The 20,293-nt window shown below is 40.7% G+C and overlaps 6 protein-coding genes across 11 annotated transcripts; 1 reads left to right on the forward strand and 5 right to left on the reverse strand.

Annotated features, from left to right (window-relative positions):
* Nucleotides 1-2,716: 2,716 nt before the first annotated feature.
* Nucleotides 2,717-7,394, reverse strand: LOC115764631 (adiponectin receptor protein). Of its 3 annotated transcripts, XM_030707797.1 has the most exons (7): nucleotides 7,279-7,394; nucleotides 6,291-6,642; nucleotides 5,329-5,427; nucleotides 4,715-5,067; nucleotides 4,351-4,652; nucleotides 4,211-4,290; nucleotides 2,719-4,143 (listed from the first exon to the last, which is right to left on the reverse strand). In XM_030707797.1, the coding sequence occupies exons 2-7, from the start codon at nucleotides 6,609-6,611 to the stop codon at nucleotides 4,009-4,011; spliced, it is 1,290 nt and encodes a 429-aa protein (XP_030563657.1). In that variant the 5' UTR covers nucleotides 6,612-6,642; nucleotides 7,279-7,394; the 3' UTR covers nucleotides 2,719-4,008. The 3 variants fall into 3 exon arrangements, with proteins under 3 accessions (XP_030563659.1, XP_030563657.1, XP_030563658.1); XM_030707799.1 differs by lacking the exons at nucleotides 6,291-6,642; nucleotides 7,279-7,394 and adding an exon at nucleotides 5,518-5,646 and having other exon boundaries at nucleotides 2,717-4,143; XM_030707798.1 differs by lacking the exon at nucleotides 5,329-5,427 and having other exon boundaries at nucleotides 7,279-7,393.
* Nucleotides 7,395-7,959: 565 nt separating this feature from the next.
* Nucleotides 7,960-9,993, forward strand: LOC115764656 (deoxynucleoside kinase). Of its 3 annotated transcripts, none has more exons than XM_030707840.1 (4): nucleotides 7,960-7,978; nucleotides 8,729-9,080; nucleotides 9,140-9,410; nucleotides 9,476-9,993. In XM_030707840.1, exons 2-4 carry the CDS (start codon nucleotides 8,746-8,748, stop codon nucleotides 9,629-9,631), a joined length of 762 nt encoding a protein of 253 aa, XP_030563700.1. In that variant the 5' UTR covers nucleotides 7,960-7,978; nucleotides 8,729-8,745; the 3' UTR covers nucleotides 9,632-9,993. The 3 variants fall into 3 exon arrangements, with proteins under 3 accessions (XP_030563700.1, XP_030563701.1, XP_030563699.1); XM_030707841.1 differs by lacking the exon at nucleotides 7,960-7,978 and adding an exon at nucleotides 8,218-8,236; XM_030707839.1 differs by lacking the exon at nucleotides 7,960-7,978 and adding an exon at nucleotides 8,272-8,432.
* A 47-nt stretch (nucleotides 9,994-10,040) lies between these two features.
* On the reverse strand, nucleotides 10,041-11,478 carry LOC115764657. The gene has a single exon (XM_030707843.1). The coding sequence runs from the start codon at nucleotides 10,864-10,866 to the stop codon at nucleotides 10,057-10,059; it is 810 nt and encodes a 269-aa protein (XP_030563703.1). The 5' UTR covers nucleotides 10,867-11,478; the 3' UTR covers nucleotides 10,041-10,056.
* A 94-nt stretch (nucleotides 11,479-11,572) lies between these two features.
* On the reverse strand, nucleotides 11,573-12,932 carry LOC115764658 (thioredoxin domain-containing protein 9). Its single transcript, XM_030707844.1, has 3 exons — nucleotides 12,744-12,932; nucleotides 12,245-12,541; nucleotides 11,573-12,187 (listed from the first exon to the last, which is right to left on the reverse strand). Exons 2-3 carry the CDS (start codon nucleotides 12,419-12,421, stop codon nucleotides 11,714-11,716), a joined length of 651 nt encoding a protein of 216 aa, XP_030563704.1. The 5' UTR covers nucleotides 12,422-12,541; nucleotides 12,744-12,932; the 3' UTR covers nucleotides 11,573-11,713.
* Nucleotides 12,933-13,298: 366 nt separating this feature from the next.
* LOC115764633 (putative riboflavin kinase) lies at nucleotides 13,299-14,177 on the reverse strand. Its single transcript, XM_030707802.1, has 2 exons — nucleotides 13,879-14,177; nucleotides 13,299-13,804 (listed from the first exon to the last, which is right to left on the reverse strand). Exons 1-2 carry the CDS (start codon nucleotides 13,961-13,963, stop codon nucleotides 13,431-13,433), a joined length of 459 nt encoding a protein of 152 aa, XP_030563662.1. The 5' UTR covers nucleotides 13,964-14,177; the 3' UTR covers nucleotides 13,299-13,430.
* Nucleotides 14,178-15,437: 1,260 nt separating this feature from the next.
* LOC115764815 (spastin) lies at nucleotides 15,438-20,082 on the reverse strand. 2 transcript variants are annotated; one of them, XM_030708062.1, is made up of 6 exons: nucleotides 19,371-20,082; nucleotides 18,731-18,901; nucleotides 18,302-18,532; nucleotides 17,813-17,991; nucleotides 17,496-17,754; nucleotides 15,438-17,437 (listed from the first exon to the last, which is right to left on the reverse strand). In XM_030708062.1, exons 1-6 carry the CDS (start codon nucleotides 20,080-20,082, stop codon nucleotides 16,692-16,694), a joined length of 2,298 nt encoding a protein of 765 aa, XP_030563922.1. In that variant the 3' UTR covers nucleotides 15,438-16,691. The 2 variants fall into 2 exon arrangements, with proteins under 2 accessions (XP_030563922.1, XP_030563923.1); XM_030708063.1 differs by lacking the exon at nucleotides 18,302-18,532 and having other exon boundaries at nucleotides 16,692-17,437.
* Nucleotides 20,083-20,293: the final 211 nt, after the last annotated feature.

Raw genomic sequence — 20,293 nt, forward strand, 5'->3', positions numbered from 1 at the left:
AATTAAATGGCACTCGAAGCAGTTGCCTTGGTCCCTATTGTTAATTACTCGATTGCTTGCCAGACAAAGGCGAACCAGCGGCTGGCTCGGCTGCCGATTGATGTGTCCGAAAAGCAAAAAACAAATCTGCATGCATTACTTTTAATTTCGTTTCATTAACGATTCAGTCACAGATTTTCAGCAGCGCCCAAATCCGATTTGGCCACATTTCAGCTTCCGCAGTTTTTGAAGGTGAGCCCGCTTTTTAGGCATGCCAGGCGCGTGTTTGCGCCCAGTACGGCGGACGATTGGCGTCGTACATTTCATTCATTTCAATTGCCGAACAGCTGGCAACAATATGGTTTCTATATGTGCCGGGTTCAGCTGAACGAATTTTGGCGCGTGCTCGAGCCGTCGTCTAATAAGTGCGCCCAAATTCCTAATGTACAACTTGTAACATCCAACTTGGCATGCTTTAATTAACGAGCTACCAAATCGTAGACCTAGACCTAAACGGCAATCTTTAATCGACATGCGCTTCAAACTGGTTTGAACTCTTAAATTGTGTACGGTATTTGCATGTCTTGTGCTTGTTCAAGTAACAATTAAATCGGTTTTCAAGTCAATGTCACACGGCGGAAACAAAAGACTTAAGACACAAACTTGCGCATGTTTTTTTTTTTCTTCTACAATTTAACGACCCATTCGATTAGAGTTTTTTTTTTCTACAAACAACTACACTTAAACCAATTTGTTTTAAAGCATCTTTACAAAACACGAAAAAGGGCAAAAAATTGGCAGCTCGCAGCGCGCCTTTTTTGTTGTGTTTTGTTTTGTTTTGTTTTGATTTGTTGAACTTGACAAGATGGCATAATTTGCATGAAAATGATTGGGACTCGATGAGGCAGCAGCAAGAATTGGACACAACATCGTCGGATCATTAGCCTAGGAAAAAACCCAATCTGTAAGCTTTATATGTTTTACTTCTGGTTTTTTTTTTTTTTTTTTTTGTTTTTTTGAGCCAATTGAGTCTACATTAAAACTCAATTTATGAGCAGCATTAAATGCGTGTCGGGCTATGAAAAGAACAACAAATCGGCACCGGGGAATACTTCAAGCTGATTAGAAATCAATTTGTCGTCTACATACAAGTTAATATACCCTGCAACGGCTGTTCGGGTAGCCTTGACCATAACACTTATACGCTGGCAGCCTTCAAAGATACCAGTTGATTACCGTTGCCTCTGACTGTCTGTATTATTGATTTAGACGCATAAAATCGGCTGCAGAGAACCATTAATAAAGGCAAAAACTCAATAAAACTGAGCGGGTCTTGAACTCTATTGAAAAATGCTGACATTGAACTACACACACTGACGATTTATGCTGCTTCCGACTTGCTTGGAAATACAAAAGAAAGAAATGCAAATGACGCGCATGACGACCATTTAATGCTCTTACAGACTAATTTTAGGCTATAAGAAAATGCAGCTAAGGTTCTTAAGCAATATTTAACTCTTAGTGGGAAACTATTTCGAAAGGCAACAATCGTTTTCCAAGGCTCACCTGGTTTCAAGGTGAACCTGGTTTTCCACATGTTCGACTTCAAAACCTGGCTTACAATTTTCACCAATTTTCTTTCATCAATTTTCTTCAATTTCCAATAGATCTTTTCAGATATTAACAACCTTTCAAAAGCATAAAAGATTTTAAAATAGCAAAAATATAAAAATATTTTCTGTTTGAGGCTTAAGTTCGATTGTTTTTCATCAAAGTTATGCTGTTTAATATAGTTGCATTCATGTTGGGTAAATTGTAGGGATTTTAATTTAATTAATTTAATTTTTAATTATTAGATAAATTTTGAGCAATATTTGTTAATATGCTTGACAACAATTGCCTTAAGTCTTACTCCAAAATCATTCCAAAATGCAAATCACAATTATCCTGCTCCTAGACCATGAAAACCTTTATGAAATAGTACTCGACTTTAGAGTATTGATAACATCTTTAGTGCGTTACGACATGCACAACATAATTGACATAACCGATGCAAGGGCATAAGGGCAGGCCCTCTCATTGTCGAATTAAATATAATGAACGCAATTACAGGTTGCGTGAAGCGCGTACAACTTAATTGAAAGTGAAAGCCCCGCTGGCAAATTTGAAAACCTAAAGACAGCAAAAACATCAAAAGATCGGGTCTAGCCGCTGCCATTAATGCCTAACCATAAACATTTCAAATATACGGCTGAACTAATGAAGAAGACAGGGAGAAAGAAAGATATAATATATATATACATATATAACTATATATCATTATTCCAGTTTGAGCTGTACTTTAACCCGAAAAAAGACTAAAGACCATAACGAAACTGACAAACGCTTCACGCATTAATTTAACTACTCATTGGCGACATTTTATAAAAAGCCAAAAACTATTTCGATTGGATCAAATAACTGTTGAGGATTGTGGATTTGAATCCCAACCTCATTTATATGCACGATGCGTTGGCTCTTTGGCTGGCAAATTTTTGTTTTATGGGCAAATAAATTTGTATATTTGTGAATGAATTTGTCACACAATTTTAAGGTTGAATCTGAAAATTAAAAAGAAATACAAACGCAATTGGGTTATTATGTAGTTATTAAAACACACTACTAAGAACTTTAATATTTGCATAATTAAAATAGGTATTTATAAATATATATATATATATATATATATATATGCGTGTGTGTGTGTGTGCTACATAGAAACAAAATGATCTATCGAAATCTTTGACACATTAGCAACAAAAGACAAAGACTTGAAGTAGAACGAATTAAAAAAAAAAAATCTCATCTCAGACTAAACGTATTTGATCAAGTCAAGACAGCGGGTCAAAGTCAACGCTTGAGCCAAATTTTGCCGAGTCATTAGCAGGCAGCACGTTGCCCTCGCTGTCGAGTCCAAGACCAAAACAAACAGCAGCTAGTATATGAACTAAACTCATAAGCCCACTGGCAAAGGCGACTCTCTACAGATTTCCATATGCGCATTAGGCTAAGCCAATGGAGCAAAGCAATTAAGAACATGGTAAGATGAGGAAACTCTCCCGTGTTGAGCCACATTATGATTCCAAAAGTTAATCACCAACTTGGCAAATACATCCAAGTGTACTTTCGAAACTTTAAATAGCCTTGAGAGCCTAAGTGATTAATTCAATAGAATGTTCTCTAGAATGCATTGAATAGCGAACAAAGCATTGCAACTTTTAGTTTTAGCCCCCTTTGATTCGCAATTTGACATTTTATTTGATTTAAAGTTCTGTCTTGATTCGCTTTATATTATAATATATATATTCGTGCTATAATAAAGTTTTGCACTGGTTATATCTTTTAAATATATTTCTATTTGAGAAATAATAAACTTCATATCTGAGAGCTAACGATTTTGTATTTCATTTTCATTTTGATTCACTGAAACGTAATTCTTTTAAATGTTTATCAAAACGTTTTCAACTAAAAATCTTAAAGTATAAAATTGCTTGAGTGGCTTTAGAAATTTGTTTAAAATTAAGCCCCTGAGCGCAACGATTGTTGAAATGCTTTCATTTGAGTTTTACGATTACGCCACATTTAAACGAGAATATCCGCAGCAAAATATGTACTATTTAAAGATCAATAATCTAAAATAAAATTAGGTAAAAATTAAACTTTTATAAATTATTATATTAATTAAACTACTACAGATTTCATTCGATCATAATAAACGGGTTTTGCTAAGTAATTTATAACGCGAGTTTTTTAATAATCAATCCGGAAACAGATGTTCTTGTATTCATCCTGAATGTAGGTATTTTTCTTATTTTAGCCAAACAACAAAGAACAAATGCGAGCCAAACACTAAAATGGCCGCATTGTCAAACTGCGATAGATTTTCCATATAGTTGTGTGTGTGTGTGTGTTCGTGTTTGTGTATGTATGTGTATGGAGTGTGCATATGATTTGATGTGCCTAATGTAATATTTGAATTTGCTGGAGCATTTAAAAAGTTATTGGCTCAATTGGCACAGTGCATTCGCCGACGGTGACGCGATACATGGCCATTTCGGAGATGCCATGGTAATGCACAAACGCGGCCGCAATAACGAGCACATGGAAAAGTTGATGAGACTGGAACTGCAAGAGGCGAAACACATTGGTAAAGATAACTTGGATTTATAACACAATCTCAAAACAAACTTACCCAAATATCAAACTTGCCGGGAAACCAGCGCTCGGGCACGCGTAGAGCATACAATAAAGCACCAAGTATATATAGTAAGCCTTAAATCAAGTTAAAGAGTTGAGTACACGATTTTAGTTAGTGTTATTTGCATTGCTTACCCATCAGTATAAGCCAGCCGAGACTAGCGCGGCTGATTTGACTTAACCAACCCTCCATGATGCTGTAGTGAATGGCCGGAATAACTCCAGAGAGGCCGAAACTCATGAATACACCGGCACGCAGCGGACGCAAGGCTGGCTCCGAAAACTTATCCCACAGCGAGACGATGATGGAAAGACAGCCGAGCACACAGACCACAGAAAGATATATCACCTTTGGCTGATAGTGACAATAGAAGCCATAGTAAAGCCAAGGAACAAAGGAGCCCATTATGAGTAGTGCAATTCCACAGTAGTCCAGTCTGAAATTAACATATTATTTAGGTTAATATAAATATGTAGATGATAAAGTATCCGCACTTACTTTGAAAACAGTCTGCCAATCTCAACCGAATGGCAACTTAACGTATGAAAAGCGAACGAAAATCCTAAACAAATGATGGCGCCCATAAAGAATGCACCAAAAACTAATTTCTCTTGAAATTGTATCTCAACTGTGGGACGGGATACAAAATAGAGAGCCACGCCAATGAAAGCAATGCAGCCAAGCAGATGCGTCCAGATGTTTCCAGTTTCCGTGTGCACACGGAATATCGATTTAAAACATGCCCGGAACGAAGGCAGCGGCGGGCGATGACCGCGATGCAAAAAATCATTATCCTGCAACCATTTGGGCAAGTTTCTGTAATGGCAAACCTTCCAGCTAGCTTCCCAAACCTGCGAACAAACAAAATGATATTAAACACGAAAATATATACATATAGATTAGCAGGTAATTATTTGGCAACGAATCATGAAACGAAACAGAATGAAACATTTATGAGTTAACAAAAAATTAGTAAATGCATTTATTAAACATCAAATGTGCATATGGGTTAAAAAGTATGTGTGTTAGTACATGATTGTTAAAATATACATTTGAAAGAAATAACAAAAGGGCCCGTGAAAGAATAGTTTTTGCTTGAGCTTTCAGCTTACCTTGCGCACAAATTCCTCGGCCTGCTCGGCGGCATTGTGAGCCAGTGCGCCCAGATCAATCTCGTCCGAGAGCACGCCAGCCTTTAAGACTTCTGTCATCTAAAAGAAAAATTAAATGCGTTAGACTTGGGCAGATTTTGAGGCAGACTTAAAAGCTTTTAATTAATTTACTATGCGCCAGAGACTAACGTTGATTTCGCTTGATTGAAAATTAATTGGTTCTTCATAGGGTTGATTCTTAATTGATTCCAGAGATTCGGCCACGTTTATAACAGCATCGAACTCAACTCGCGACTCAGCCATTGAGCAGCTCATAAAATTCAATTTAAATACTAAATAAAATATATATAAAGTGCACGAAATGGCAAATGGCAAGTTTTGTACTTTGAAGTGATAGTCGATCGCCTACTAAATTCAAATATTGTGTACACATTTGCGGCGGAAGAAAAGGCGAACGGAGCCCGCGATAAGATAACGAGTGTAAAAAATCGACGCCAGACGTAAAACAACTATCTGCGTCACATCTGTTTTTATTTTTTTGAATATTTGTTTTGCGCCCAAATCCAGTGCTGAACGCCTAATCCGCACCTGACCCCCCACAAGGCGCGCTAATTGTCAATGCAGACGCAAATGACAGCAATAAGTTATAAATACATGTACATGTGTATTTAACTACGCAGACATGCTTATAGCCCAGGTGGGCGGGTGGTTAGCTGGTTGGCTGGTTGTCTTGTCGACATTTTGCACCTGCGCCTAGTCATATCGAACTGACTCCAGCGATATGATAAGCTTGGTCGCGACATTCAAAATGTCAGCGAACGATTGCTTCAATTCATATGTGCATTAACAAATATATATGTGCATATAAGCATGTGTCCAACCCACTTGTACATGCTGATAACCGCTGACCACTGGGTCAGCTAGCTCTCACAGCTGATTGCGTCTTTGGGTTTTGGGCTTACCTCTGCCTCTATGAGCTGGGTGTCCTCTGGCGTTGACGGCAACGGGCAACCGGCATCGTCCTCCTCGACAAGCTCGTCGTCGTCATCCTCGAGCAAGTCACCTGGTCCCCAGCCGCGTCGCTTGCGCAATATCATTGTCACCTGTTCGAAGATGTCCTCGTCTTCATCCTCGCCGGCAGCGCTCTGCGCCGCAGGAGTATCGTTCATTTCGACCGACGAGGGCAAACCAGAATCCTGATCGGTAACGTTGACGCTGGTGCTGGCCAACTCCTTATCGCTGCCTGAACTGTTGCTTTCCAGCAGTTTCTTCGAGGAATCCATCACAATTTTTTGTAGCCTCTACGCGAATGTGCTGAAAAATAGATTTATTTAAAACAAATTTAAGACAAACTTTTAAATGGAAAATTTTTTATTAAAAGTCTCTATATACATATATGTACAATTTACATTAACATTCCAAATCGAGAGTTTGAGAGTCATGAACACATGGCACTTTACTATTGTTGAGAGCTAGACTCGAACTTTGTACCCTTGATAGTTAACAAGTGCATGCGTGTGTGTGTGTGTGTGTGTGTGAGTATTGTTATTGGTTTTACATTTAACGGGCTGCGCTAACATGGTAAAGGAGGGGGGCACACGGCAAGGGGAAACAAACAATAAAGCAACAAGCGAGCGAACGGCTATTAAAGTAATTAAACTTTTATATAAGTGGCCCACAGGTTTGCGTCGTCAAGTTCAGGAGCAGCACTGGAGACAGAAAAGGCAAACAGATAACTGGGCTGGTTGTCCAACTGTTTGCCTTATGTTTGTTTGAGTCCGGGGCTTACATTTACAGACAAGTACAACTCTTAAGAGGATTCCACAAACTAAGCTGAGCTTATCTAGGTCATATAATTTGTTTTCACATTTATAACACACTGTGAAATTAAGCCCCAACTCTTTCTTCAATACTACAAATAATGTATTGAACCGAGTAAAAACGACTTACCCCTGTTTTGTACGCAATGTTTTCGCTTTAAGCTGTGCGAAAAATGGATTCGCGTTGAGTCTAAACGAAAAATATTAACAAAAAATTATGCCAATTTACGTTTTCTTCTTTCAACAATATAACAAAAAGTGTGCCCACATTTATGGCGGCTGTAACATTTTTAATTTGGTCTCATGCACATTTTACGATACTTATCGATAGTTTTGCGGGCTCTACCACCTAATTATTCGCTGAACTTAAATTATTTGAATCGCATCAATATTAAATAATGTTTTTACATTCTTTCTGGAATTATGAGCAGCAAGGTTTCGCGGCCAAAAAATTTGTACTAAGATAGCGCTGACAAAAGAACTTAAATAGAATGATTTCGACATATATTGTATTTTAGATTACTAAATATATCCGTAATGCGCAGTTAGTTGAATAGAATACCAACTGCAGCAGTTCAATTTTAAGTACTGTAAAATGTTATAAAACACTTAACATTGGCGACCAGGGCTGGCTACTTTTCAAAAGCAAAAAAAACTCTGTTCGAAAACGGACAGAAATTTCCAGCACAAAAATCTGTTTTCTGTTTTCTATCATATTTGTTTACACCTTGTTTGTAATCCCGTAAAATTCAATATTATTGCAGTTTATATAAACGCCTCGGCTGCTCCAATTGATTTATTATTTATAAACTTTGAGCAATCGGTAGTTGGTAGGATCTACGAAACCAGTACCTATAATAAAATTAGATGACTTTTCAAGTAATGGGTTGAACGTCCCGTCATTTTTGTTTGTACTTTTTTACCGCTATAGTACACGACTATGTTAACTTATCTTTCCACAAAAGTAGAGATGGCAATCGTACGCTGTTTTTGTTAAGTTTTGTTTTATGTTAAATTCGATAAGTCCCCATGCTTATCGACGTAAAGTTTATGTTAGACCTGGAAATTTTACATTCTGTTTTTTTGGTGTAAGCAAAGCGGAAGAAAAACAAAGGGCTATTTAAATGCCAGAGATTTCGTTGCCAGCTGTTTTCGAGTATTCCCCGCAATTGGACTTACAAAAAAATAAACAAATTTAAAAAATATAGACAACAATCTATATTTTGTAACTTGTGATGAATTTACATAAGATGCCGGGTTCACCAAAAATCATCCAGCAAATATGTAAATAATTTCCTAACATTTATCGATTTTAAGTTAACAAGCATTTGTTAATCGAACAGCTGTTAACAACCTAAACAAAGATCTTTTAGAAATGCCGCCTTTTCAAAGATAGTTCCCGCTTTTTTGCTTTTCCCACCATCAAAATCGTGACCTTCTCGTAGTTGGTTCGTGAGTCGCGATCTCATCGTACAGTTTCATTGATTTGCTTGTCGTCAATTTCACAATCCATCGTTACATTGACGCAGTATATTTTAGAAGACTTACTTATATAAATATTACACATTCTTAACGTACAGATAAACGCTTAGATTTAATGATGGCCACGGCAAAAGCATGCACGAGCAATGGCCGAAAGTTCGCCCAGGACACACAGCCCTTTACGGTGCTGATTGAGGGAAATATTGGAAGTGGCAAGACGACATTCTTGAACCACTTTCAGAAATATGACAAGGATGTCTGCCTGATCACAGAACCCGTGGAGAAATGGCGCAACCTAAACGGCGTCAACTTGCTGGAGAAGATGTACAAGGATCCACAAAAATGGGCAATGCCCTTTCAGTCATACGTCACATTAACGATGCTCCAGGCGCACACTGCACCCACGGCCAAAAAATTGAAAATATTAGAACGCTCTATATACAGTTCACGGTATGCGGCATATTGCTCAAATTATAGAATTTATAAAATTAATTATCTTGCCGTTGCAGCTATTGTTTCGTGGAGAATATGTTCCGCAACGGCTCCATGGAGCTGGGCATGTACAACATACTGCAGGAGTGGTACAAGTTCATCGAGGAATCGATACACGTGCAGTCCGATCTGATTATATATCTGCGCACCTCGCCCGAAGTGGCGTATGAGCGTATACGTCAGCGCGCCCGCTCCGAGGAGAGCTGCGTGCCATTAAAGTATTTACAGGAGTTGCATGAGCTGCACGAGGATTGGCTGATACACCACAGGCGTCCACAGCAGTGCAAGGTTACTTGAATTGAACTCGCCTCGTTGTTAAAAGGAGTACTTGATGTATTGTATTGTGATTGCAGGTCCTTGTGTTAAATGCCGATCTTAATCTGGAAAATATTGGCAGTGAATATCAACGTTCCGAGACGAGCATTTTCGATGCAATCTCAGGTGCGCATCAGCTTCAGCCTGCTGCGGTGCTGTTATCGCCTAGTAAACGCCAAAGGTTATCTAGTTAACCAACTTGGCCTCGGGTTGCCAAAATCAGACGATTAATAAACTCGGACAAAATTTACATATAGAAGCAAACACTTTTATAAGCTAAGGGAATTCGGCTCCCGGTTATATTCACCGAGGACATCATGTAAATGGCTTCAGCTATTGTTCGTTTTAATATAAACCTCGCATTTCAAACATCACAAATATTTAACACTATTCCAATATAAATTTTAATTTCATTGAAAGCAGCGCTCGATAGTGTAATTAGAAATTTTATTTATGACACCTTCAATTCTAACAATCATGTTCAATGTTATATCCTATACAAATAAACCTACATTGTAAGCTAAAATGTTTAATGAAAGCAATTCTGTCTTTGCGCTTAAACAACTAATATAATAATCAAATGTATTTGTCACAAAATATAAACAATTAGCTCGGCCGTCTAGTAAAAGTCAATTTCTGCGCCGCCGCTTTGTAAGACAGCCTCCACACGCCACGTCATCGACTCGTACAGATGATCTATTTTGTTCACCAGCTCCTGATCGCTATGCCAAATATCATAGAGCACAGAGCGGAACTCGTAGACATTTTGTGGCGCCTGAGTTTGTATCTTGGGCTGTATGATGGCCATTAGTTGCTCCAGCAGGTTCAAATCATTGCATTCGCCGCAATCGGGGCCCACCAATGTGTCCAAGTATATTTCTTTGGGCGTGGAACCTACCATAACTTTCTGGTCATCCATGTTGAAGATGTTGCGCCAGTCCTGCACCGTCCATTCCTCGTGAGCGCGTGCCCATTCCAGGCGCCTCTGCCGTACAGTCGCACTCAAGCCTCGATTCTTTGGCGGAAATGGGCGCGCCCTTATCTCACTGATGCGCCTTTGAAGCGTGCGACGGCTCACCTCAATGCCAAACCGCGTCTGCAGTTCGCGCTGCACATCTATGGACGTATAGTGTGGATGATCGCAGAGCATCTGCTCGACCAGCTTACGATTTTCGAACACTTTCGGCCGTCCAACTTCCCGCCTGTTCTGCAATTCGGGCAGCGGCCTCAGCCGCAATTTAGCAGCCACTTTGCCATCATGCTGCTCAGTTTCGGTAAGGCAGCTCGTCACGCTTTCAACATCACATTCCAGCATCTGTGCGATCTCCGCGTGGCTGTAGTTATCCTTTAGGGTATGCACAATATTCCGTATATCGGTTTCAAGCACCATCGCGAAATATGACTTGTTGGCCGTGCCAAAATCAAACATAAAATGCGCAGAGTTCAGATGCAGCGCCGTGCTTATATGCGTGGTGGCAGGTAAACTTCACAACAGTTGCATCTGCTTGGGTTTATGACGCGCAAGCTGCCGCGGATTAGTGAAACCTTTTATTGCGCACAGGTAAAATGCTGGCTACGTGTTCATACATGCTTTTTAATTACTTGTTTGGGACTTGCTATACTCAGTTTTACTTAAGTGTACATCTGTTGGCCCCAAACAATAAAGTATCTCAAATAAAATAGATTTGTATCCGTACTTGCCATTTAATGTGAAGTCGATTTCATGTTGATGTATTTGTAGAATTACAAAAATAAATGTAAAAAACTTGTACATGTGAGTTAGTTATTTCTACAGTAGGAAATGCATCACTGCCAAATGTCAGATATTGTTAGAAAATCTATGCCAGTTTTGTCTTTTATATTTACGTAGGTATTCATTACGAGTTAGAACTAATCATATTGTGCCAAAGGCGCGCAAGGCCTATTTTGAACGAACAACATAGAGAGGCTTTTAGCTGGGCACTAGAGTGTGTAAAAATATAAAGGAGGAAAGGCAACCATATAAGCTCGCAGTGAGCACCCCAATGACATGGAGAGTTAAGTTTAGGGTTAATAGCATTAGCTCGATTGGAATTATACAATTAAATAAATAACGATAAAGTATGCCTAATTGGTTTCCTACATTCATGTGCTAGGTTTTGATTTGTTTTCTTTTCATATGATGTTTTTTGTTTTGTTTGTTTGTTGAGTGTTCCAGGCGCAACAAAGTGCCAAGCAGCTAGTGTTTACTTTGTGGATGTGTTTTTGTTTATGTTGCGGCTGCCGTAGGCGCCACATTAGTCATCCAGATCGATATCTGAATCATCGGAGTCATAGCCGCCGCGTATAGTCTTCTGTGGGCGATTTATAAATGGTTTGCGTTTCACATCTGGTGGCTGCATAAGATCGCCTTTGTACTCAATTACGCCCGAATGGGCAATACGCCACTCGAGCATCTCTGTGGAGAAGTCATCACAGTTGCCCAAATCGGTAAAGCCCACGATGAAATCCTTGGTTTTACTGTCCTTCACAAGTGCTATGGTTGGCAGCACCTTGATGCGTAGACGTTGGGTCAAGAACGGTGTCTTCTCAGCATTCACCTTGCAGAATTTGGCCTCAACATGTTTGGCGGCGAGTATTTTCAGATGCATGTCGACAATACGACTGCGTTCCGAGCTATCCCTATAGAAGTGGCACACAATGTTCGGCGATTTCTTGGATACCTCAAAGAACTCCTTCTCATCGGCCAACTCGGAATATGTGCCGTGACCCTAGAATAAACATTCAATTTAAAGAGACCTCCCTTGAGCAGACCGGATTGTACTCACGTTTCTCAGCCATTCCTGCTTTTTATTGTTCAACTTTTTCATTTCCTGTATGCGCTTCTCTCTCAAGGCCTTCAGATCGTCCGTGTCAAAGTTATCCAAGCGATCGATCTCTTGATCCAATTGCTGCTCAATTGCTTGCGCAGCAGCATATAATTGATTTTCCACTATGTGCGCCATATCTCCGGTGTGGGCTGTGTAGGTGCACTTGCTGCTTGTGGCAACTAATTCGTATCTATTTTGACTCTTGTTATGCCTGTGTGTGCGTGTGTGTGTCTGTGTGTGTTAGAGCTGTACGCACTGCGTGTTTGTGCGTGTGCGTGTGCGTGTTTTACAAATGTTTTGTTTTGTGTGTATGCGTGTCCGGCATAAATGAAAGGCGTATCCAGATGCAGATGCGTCATGTTTTGTGGAAAATTCAATAAAGTAGCCAACGTTAGTATAAAAGGACATTTTATGTGACTTAAGAAGAGTATAAATCAGCTATTTGGCGACTACTTACGTTAATTTTTCACTGATTTAATAGAATTTGAAGAGATAATTCTTATAGCTTATTTATTAGCAGTGTGGGATGGCGATTGTACAAGTGAATCGATTAACTTCACAATCGGTGTGGCTGCATAGTGAAAGCATTAAAATACTGATTTCGATGTAAATTACACTTGTATTTTTGTTAAGTCGTGCTAAAGATGACAAAGTGAGTCAAATATCGATATGATTTTAAAATGAGTATTGTAACTCGATAGGCTATCGGTAAACATAAATGAGTATAAAAGCTTGGCAGTTAAAAAAAATATAATCTTGCAACTTAAATGAAGGGGAAATCTTCTTAGAGTAAACTTTATTTGGAATTAAACAGAAGTTCAGTTGTAACAGGGCCGATATGCGCATTGTTTTATGCTTAGCCAAGTTGTTAAATGAGTGAGTGCCATATAATATAGTACTAATATTTTTTTGATTATATTTTAGCATTCGAATTATTGACGGGTATTTAGTAGTCGAGCACTTCCACTTGAGTCTAATGACGTGGCTAAGGTAATCAATTAATCGACTTACGTGATGTAAATAATGATATTTAATTCAAAATCAAGGTCTATCTTAAGTACATTCAATTTTCTATGAAATAAGCGGATCTCGGTAATGCGAGACATCAAAGTAACTGAATGATAACAAAACTATATCAAGATATTCAACATTTTGAAATTTTGTCTGAAAAGAAGGGAGCCTCTTGCAGCTTTCTATTTTCCGGCTGGTCCAGCAACGTTTTCGCCTGTTCTATGTCCGACTTAATAACTTTTATTAAGTCGTCCAGCGAATCGAAATTTTTCTCCGGTCGCAAATATCCGACAATGCAGATTTTTAACGTTTGTCCATACAAATCACAATTGAATTTATGCAGCATATGCGTTTCCACGCTCTTCTCCTTGTTGTTGTAGAAGGGATTCCAGCCCACGCTTAGCACCATTTTGTACACCTCACCATTATTCACATTGGACCAGCCATAGTAGACGCCGGTGTGCAGGGATTCGGGCAGAGACTTTACCACATCAAGCGATAAGTTTGCTATCAATAGAAATCGAGTGCATTGGAATTCGTTATGTGATCGGGTTACGACAGTCAAGTGCCGGTGTACATACCCGTTGGAATGCCTAGCTCTTTGGAGCCGCGGCCAAAACCGCGAACAATCTCGCCGCTGGCATAGATTGGCAGCTGGTGAAGCATTTCTGTATGCTCGTTGTCTGTTTTGCTGGATTTGCGGTAACACTTTGCCTCCGGTTTGTGGTTTGATGAAATGCAGTTACGTTTGGTTGACCTGATCACGTTACTCGCCAATTTTCTGAAACAGCTTGCAATTTAAGCATAATTATCGGCGCGTGTGATAATTACAACACCACTCACAAAACTGTTAGACCCCCCATTGATAATGGTATTATAAGCACAACAGTGGGACCCAATCAGCTGTCAACACGGCTGCAACTAAATCGATATCGATGAATGTTTATCGGAATCGTATACAAGTAACACGAGTTTACACGAGCATGCATAAACACAGTTATTCGTCGATTATTTATCGCTGTTGCGCGGTCTAAATAGATCTGGCAGGTGTCGAATATTAAAAAATAAAATAAAATTATAAATAAACGTGCAGCCGTGCTAAAATATTGGCTAATATGAGGAAAAGAAGTGGCGATAATAAGCGGGCGACAGATTAACGGCCAACAGGTGCTTCAAATTTTAACTTCCATTAAAGCAGACCAATTGTAGCTACAAACTTTAAAGAAACACAAAGGCACAACAAAACGCGTCACCTGGTGAAAGCAGTCCCTTTAGGAAGATATTTGCGCATGTCTCTTTCCGCTCCAGATATGCACTCGTCAGGACTGCCGCTGCCCATGCTGGACTGGATTCTAAGTTCTATGGATTCTCATTTTCAAGACTTTCTCAAACTCCAAAACTCCATCATTAACAGAAAAACATGTGTGATGAGGCTTATAAAGCCTAAACACTAAACAACTTAATAGTAGCATTAAGAATAGCTCGCCAGAAGAAATACAATCCACAAATTCCAAGATATGGTCTACCATATTTTGCCACAGACCTCTCAATATCGAATATCGCCATTGAATTAGCCGTACACGATTTCACAGACAAAGTAAACGAAATATACAATAACAAAACAAATAATTTCATCCACCTGAGCGAAACTGTCAGCTTTAAGTACGGCCAGTAAAATAGCTCAGGAAATAACATTACAAAGTTTATAATAGTAATGGATCTCATCTTCATATATGGGCTAGCTGAGCTATAGTAGACCTGATACTGGAGAGGTATATGCACCTGGTATATGCACATTTTGAATATAAATATCAGCTAATTTTGTGCTGTTAGAGAATTAACTAATTAGTTAAAATATATATCACTTTTTCTCTCTAGTCAATTATATTAAAGATATCCTACTGAAGAATGACTTAATCCAGGAGAAATTTAATTTTTATATTTAATTTATGCTTCAAAATCATCCTAATCACTGAAGAACAGCTAAATCTAAGGGAAATTTAATTTTAATATTAATATTATAATTTAATTCTATTTGTGACAATCCAAATTTTATGTTTTCAGTTAGGAATGGGGATCTTTAATTTTTGGCTGTCTGAAATTTGATCTTTCCTTAAAAAAAGGATATTCGAAAGAGTAAATATAGTTTTAAATATACAATAAACAATATCTGTTGAAATGGTTTTTATTTTCCGCATTAGCTTATGTTTTGTTTTCGGGTTTGTGGCGGCGCTGCATAAAGCTATTAATTAGCGTCGTAAGCAAATGTTTATAATTCTAGGTACAATAATTTGGTAACGGTACTATAAATAATATAATCATGTATTTATATGCATATAAGCACAGCTATTATTGGTTGGGCTTGTTGATGCTGCAGCTATTGTACATATTCATAAAGGAACTAAAGTCTAGTTAATGTTTAGAGCCAACTTAGATCAATGAAACGTGGCGCGTTTAACTTACGGCTATGCTTATGTCTATGATTACGTGTAATTGTATTGGAGTGGAGGTTTTGGTGGATACTAAAAACAATTTATTATCATTATTATTATTATGGTAGTGTCTATGGCATTAACTGTACAACAGAAACTGCTTGAGGGCTAATATATGTATTTAACTGGAAGTAGACAGTAAACAACTTATTATTAAGATTTTTAAAGAATAGACAATGCTTAACTACGCATGGAATGCTCAAAGGTAGCTACAGAATTCGTTGAGAAACAATTGAAAATAAAATGAATATACTAAATATACATTTTACAAATGTTTACTTAAGCAGTTAAGTGAAACGCATTGAACAGCTTCCTTGGATAAGTTAAATACAGATAATAATAGAAATGAGTTAGGTTTGCATTAGTATGTTTCGCTTATTATTTATGTTTCGTATGGATTATGATCACGGCACCGTTTAAACATAAAACAACTTACAATGAAGATATTCTTAAACATAGGGAACTTGTACGCTAGAATAAAGCAAATGAATTGCAATTTCATAATCATACATATTAAATCAACAAAACTTGTGAACACAATTAAAGACTACCATGAAGATAAAAGCTAATTGCTTAATGAACGTTCTATAAATGTTAAAAATACAAGTCATAGATGAAAACTAATGCGCTTGATTGCATGATGCATGCTGCATGTGCAACACAACAGCAAGAACAACAACAAAATGTAAATTCCGTCACTCACATCACATACGATTGGTTGCGCCGGCCTTTCAAGCTGTGTGGCCCGACGTGGACAAGTGGGCGTTGTGGCCTTGTTTCTGGCATTGTGGACTGCCCGCTGGGCTTTTATATGCCAGCTAGCTGCATTTGTTGTGGCTGGGTGGGTGGTCACCAAAAAGAAACCAAAACCTATTTGAGATTAAATACAAAATGCGACCAAACTAAATGGTTATGTCGCCATAGTCCTGCGACCATTTCTCGTATGAGTTGAGACTTTGCGGCGCGACCGAACGACGTATGCGCTTTAACGAGTTGTGGAAATCCTTTTCGGTGATTGGGCGCATAGCGCTTATATCCAGACACTTGACCTGCTCCACATTTAGTTCACGTATGGGCTCCAGTGCTGCATCCTTGGCCAGCGCTGTTAAATCCGAGCCCGAATAGCCGTCGGTTATCTTTGCCAAACGGGCCAAGGCTTCCGTGTCCAGGGGACTTCCCTGCTTCTGCAGCAGACGACTTAAAAGCAGCTCGCGTGTTTGTACGCCGGGCAGTGAGACATAGACGCGCTTGGTGAACCGACGCAGCGCAGCTTCGTCCAGCTCTTGCGGTCGATTGGTAGCTGCCAACACCACAATGCGATCTCCCTCCGGATTACCAGGTAGCCCATCGAATTCGACCAGGAATTCGGTTTTAAGGCGACGCGACGCCTCATGCTCGTTGCTGCTGCGCTCCGAGAGCAGCGAGTCGACCTCATCAATAAATATTATCGATGGCTGCATGTGACGGGCCACCGCAAAAAGTGCGCGCACCAGTTTCTCACCATCGCCCACATACTTGCTGGTCAGCGAGGCGGCCGAGATGTTTAGGAATGTGGCGCTGCACTCGGTGGCCACGGCGCGCGCCAACAAAGTTTTGCCATTGCCGGGCGGTCCGAACAGCAGCAGACCCTTGGCCGGTGCGCGCAGGCCTGCGAAAGAACGAGTTGTTGTTAAGCATATGCTCTACTTGAAGAGAATGTAGCTTACCTGTAAAAAGCTCGGGACGCACGGATGGCAATATGACCATCTCTTGTAGCGCTTGCTTGGCCACATCCTGGCCGGCAATGTCGGACCACTCCACCTTGGCGCCACCCTCAACAATCTCGTCGAGTATCAGCTGCACCAGTTTCTGCTCCACGCCCTTGACGCTGATCATTGGCGTGCTGGCCCCGCTGCCACTGCCGCTGGCCGCATTGTTGTTAATGGGCGTGCGTGAGCGCTGCGGCGGCGTATTGCGGCCGGATGACTGCGTGGATTATATATAGTTTATAGAAGTCTGATATGTCTTGTGTCTCGTGACTTACAAATTGGCGTCGCACGGCCGGCGGAGTAGCTGCCGTTTTGCCTGGCTGACGCTGCAAAGCGGCGCCCACCGAGGTCGAGGTTGTCTTCGAGCCGAGATTACGTGGCAGCGTTTGTGACTTATTGGCCACGGCCAGATTGCCGGGTCGCTTGTTGCCAATGGTCAGTTTACGCCCAGAAGCTGCATACGAGATGAGAGTTTGATTAATATGCGCTGCAAAGATTGTGGCTACGGCCTTACGAGCTATAATTTTGTCTAGACCAAATCAAAAGCTAATTATAAGAACTCAAATTCAAACTAAAAATCATGCGGTGCTTGAAGTGGAAATGCGAGAGTGTGAGGAAAATGTTGCAGTCGTTGGTAATTTAATTATCATTATTATTATTGTTGTTGCTGTTGCTGTTGTTGTTGTTGTTGTCGCTCTTACTGGACTGTGTGCTATAGCTTTGATTGTTGCTGTTGCAGTCGTTTTAAAGTTTACGGCACTTACCCGCTGGCACGGCTTTGGATGTGGTTGCGCCGCCCGTTTTGGGTCCGTAGCCGCTGCTGCGCAGTGTTATTTTCGGTGGATCAGCGCTTGCTCTGCTGCTACTGCTGCTGCTGCTGCTGCTGCTGGTGGTTTGACCCACCAGCATGGGTTGCTTAAATTTGTGCGGCAGCTGCTTCTTGGGCTGCTCCTTCAGGGACAAACGTTGCATTTGCAAATCTTCTTCACGCAAAGCTGCGGGCAAATGTACGCGAATGAAGGGCCAGGGGGTATGGGCGGGGACACAACGAAAAATAATATGTGCAAACACAAAACGACAAACACAGGTGCAAAACAAAACAAAACAAAACAAAAAAGAAAAAAACCAAATAATAAATAAACGATTACACTACGCTCGTGGGCGGAGCATTTATGGATGCAGCAGCTACTCACCGAGAAAGTGCAGACGATCGCGGGCCATGGAGAGATTGGTTTGCATTTTCTCATGCAAGCGCTGGGCCCGATCCCAGACATCGCCGCGTCCGCTCCAGCAGTCAACGGCAATGCCATCCTCCAGCTCCTTGATGCCCTTGCGATACAGCTCAATGGCCAGCTCTTTGTGGCCTGCAGGATTAAACAAAAGCAAAAGCAAAATGTCAAAGAAAGTATCAATAACAGAGTGCACTTGTGCAACTGTGTGCGAGTGTGTGTGTGTGTGGGCGGCTATTGATTTACAGCGGAGAGTTGGAGAGGAGAGTTGGATGCGAGTAGAGTTTTTTTTATCGTGACACGAACATTTACATAAGACATCGTGCCGCTGTTATTGACCTCTTTAGCAGGACAAACACGGATAAGCATCGATACTAAAGAGGATGTAATTGTATATGTATGCATAATGTATATGTATATGTAATTAGTGCTTCCTAATTGTGCTTCGTGCTCGTGTCGTGTCACGTCGTGCTAGATGAATGCAACACGAGCCTATCTCTAGCTCGTACAACAGACACGACAACAAAGCGCGCGCTGCGTTCGATGACTCATGAAGCACCACTCCAGCAGCCGCAATCACAAAGCAACCCCATATGAGGCTTACCTTCGTTCTCCTCGTCAATTTTGAGCGCCTTGGAAATGTACTCGAATGCGCGTCGATGATGATGTTTTTGCTTGGCCAGCAACGGATCACCGGGACCAGGTGAATAGCCACCAGGACCAGCACCACCACGACTGGCTGCCATTTCAAGGGTCTGGAGTGCGCGTTGTCGCTGGGGCAGAATCTGTGCCTGTTCGATGTTGACACCGCTGCCCTCCAATGGACAAATGATTGCCTGCTGCTCCTTTGAGTTCTGGACAACAATCTCAATGTTGCAGTCGCGTCGATGGGGACTGCGATAGATCACCTTTGTGCTGGCGCCGTACAAATATCGAAAAATGCAGAACAGCTGATAAATCAGAGAGCGCAATACGTTGAACAGAAATATAATGGGAAATGAAACAACGTAGAGATTTTGCTTGTGCACCGATGTTCCGCCTCGCGGCACGTTTCCACTGGTTGGCGTCAAATCCGCATCGGTGGTGTCGTCGTCTGGTGAACTGCCCGGTGTTGTTGTTGTTGTTGTTATCGTTGTTGTGGTACGTTGACGATTCGACGACAGCTTCGAACTGGACTTGCCGTCATCGATTAAGGCTTCACTGCAGTTGCGACTGCGATTGGTGCTGCTGCTGCCGCCGCCTCCGCTGATCTTGACCGGCGATTTGGTGCTGCTGCTAGCGCTGGACGAGGACGATTGGTTTTTGGTGCGTACCATCGATATTGATTCCGCGCCGCAGCACCCCAAACCTGACTATTTTCTAAGCAATCTCTCTTTTCGCAACACCTTCCGCCACCGCCTCCACCCCCATCGACTGAGAATCGAAGTTTTGCCTCACTCTTCTTCTCTGCTTTCACAGCTCGAGACACAAAGACACTAAAACCAGAACGCGAACGCGTACACGATTAAATAATGACTGAAAACAAAT

This window comes from Drosophila novamexicana, unplaced genomic scaffold (assembly GCF_003285875.2).
Source record: "Drosophila novamexicana strain 15010-1031.04,08,12 unplaced genomic scaffold, DnovRS2.1 tig00000870-arrow-arrow-pilon, whole genome shotgun sequence".
Taxonomy (NCBI): domain Eukaryota; kingdom Metazoa; phylum Arthropoda; class Insecta; order Diptera; family Drosophilidae; genus Drosophila; species Drosophila novamexicana.

What these genes read in the sequence shown, in the direction of transcription:
- LOC115764631 (XM_030707797.1), bottom strand. Translation starts at nt 6,611, where the DNA reads ATGGATTCCTCGAAGAAACTGCTGGAAAGCAACAGTTCAGGCAGCGAT. An exon ending in ATTGGCAGACTGTTTTCAAA is followed by an intron (nt 4,653 to 4,714) that starts GTAAGTGCGGAT and finishes TGTTAATTTCAG; the next exon opens with ACTGGACTACTGTGGAATTG. An exon ending in CGGCTGGCTTATACTGATGG is followed by an intron (nt 4,291 to 4,350) that starts GTAAGCAATGCA and finishes ACTTGATTTAAG; the next exon opens with GCTTACTATATATACTTGGT.
- LOC115764656 (XM_030707839.1), top strand. Translation starts at nt 8,384, where the DNA reads ATGAATTTACATAAGATGCCGGGTTCACCAAAAATCATCCAGCAAATA. An exon ending in CGCTCTATATACAGTTCACG is followed by an intron (nt 9,081 to 9,139) that starts GTATGCGGCATA and finishes TTGCCGTTGCAG; the next exon opens with CTATTGTTTCGTGGAGAATA. An exon ending in GGCGTCCACAGCAGTGCAAG is followed by an intron (nt 9,411 to 9,475) that starts GTTACTTGAATT and finishes TTGTGATTGCAG; the next exon opens with GTCCTTGTGTTAAATGCCGA.
- LOC115764657 (XM_030707843.1), bottom strand. Translation starts at nt 10,866, where the DNA reads ATGTTTGATTTTGGCACGGCCAACAAGTCATATTTCGCGATGGTGCTT.
- LOC115764658 (XM_030707844.1), bottom strand. Translation starts at nt 12,421, where the DNA reads ATGGCGCACATAGTGGAAAATCAATTATATGCTGCTGCGCAAGCAATT. An exon ending in AGCAGGAATGGCTGAGAAAC is followed by an intron (nt 12,188 to 12,244) that starts GTGAGTACAATC and finishes TGTTTATTCTAG; the next exon opens with GGTCACGGCACATATTCCGA.
- LOC115764633 (XM_030707802.1), bottom strand. Translation starts at nt 13,963, where the DNA reads ATGCTTCACCAGCTGCCAATCTATGCCAGCGGCGAGATTGTTCGCGGT. An exon ending in AGAGCTAGGCATTCCAACGG is followed by an intron (nt 13,805 to 13,878) that starts GTATGTACACCG and finishes TTCTATTGATAG; the next exon opens with CAAACTTATCGCTTGATGTG.
- LOC115764815 (XM_030708062.1), bottom strand. Translation starts at nt 20,082, where the DNA reads ATGGTACGCACCAAAAACCAATCGTCCTCGTCCAGCGCTAGCAGCAGC. An exon ending in CGGCCGTGCGACGCCAATTT is followed by an intron (nt 17,755 to 17,812) that starts GTAAGTCACGAG and finishes TAATCCACGCAG; the next exon opens with TCATCCGGCCGCAATACGCC. An exon ending in GCGTCCCGAGCTTTTTACAG is followed by an intron (nt 17,438 to 17,495) that starts GTAAGCTACATT and finishes GTTCTTTCGCAG; the next exon opens with GCCTGCGCGCACCGGCCAAG.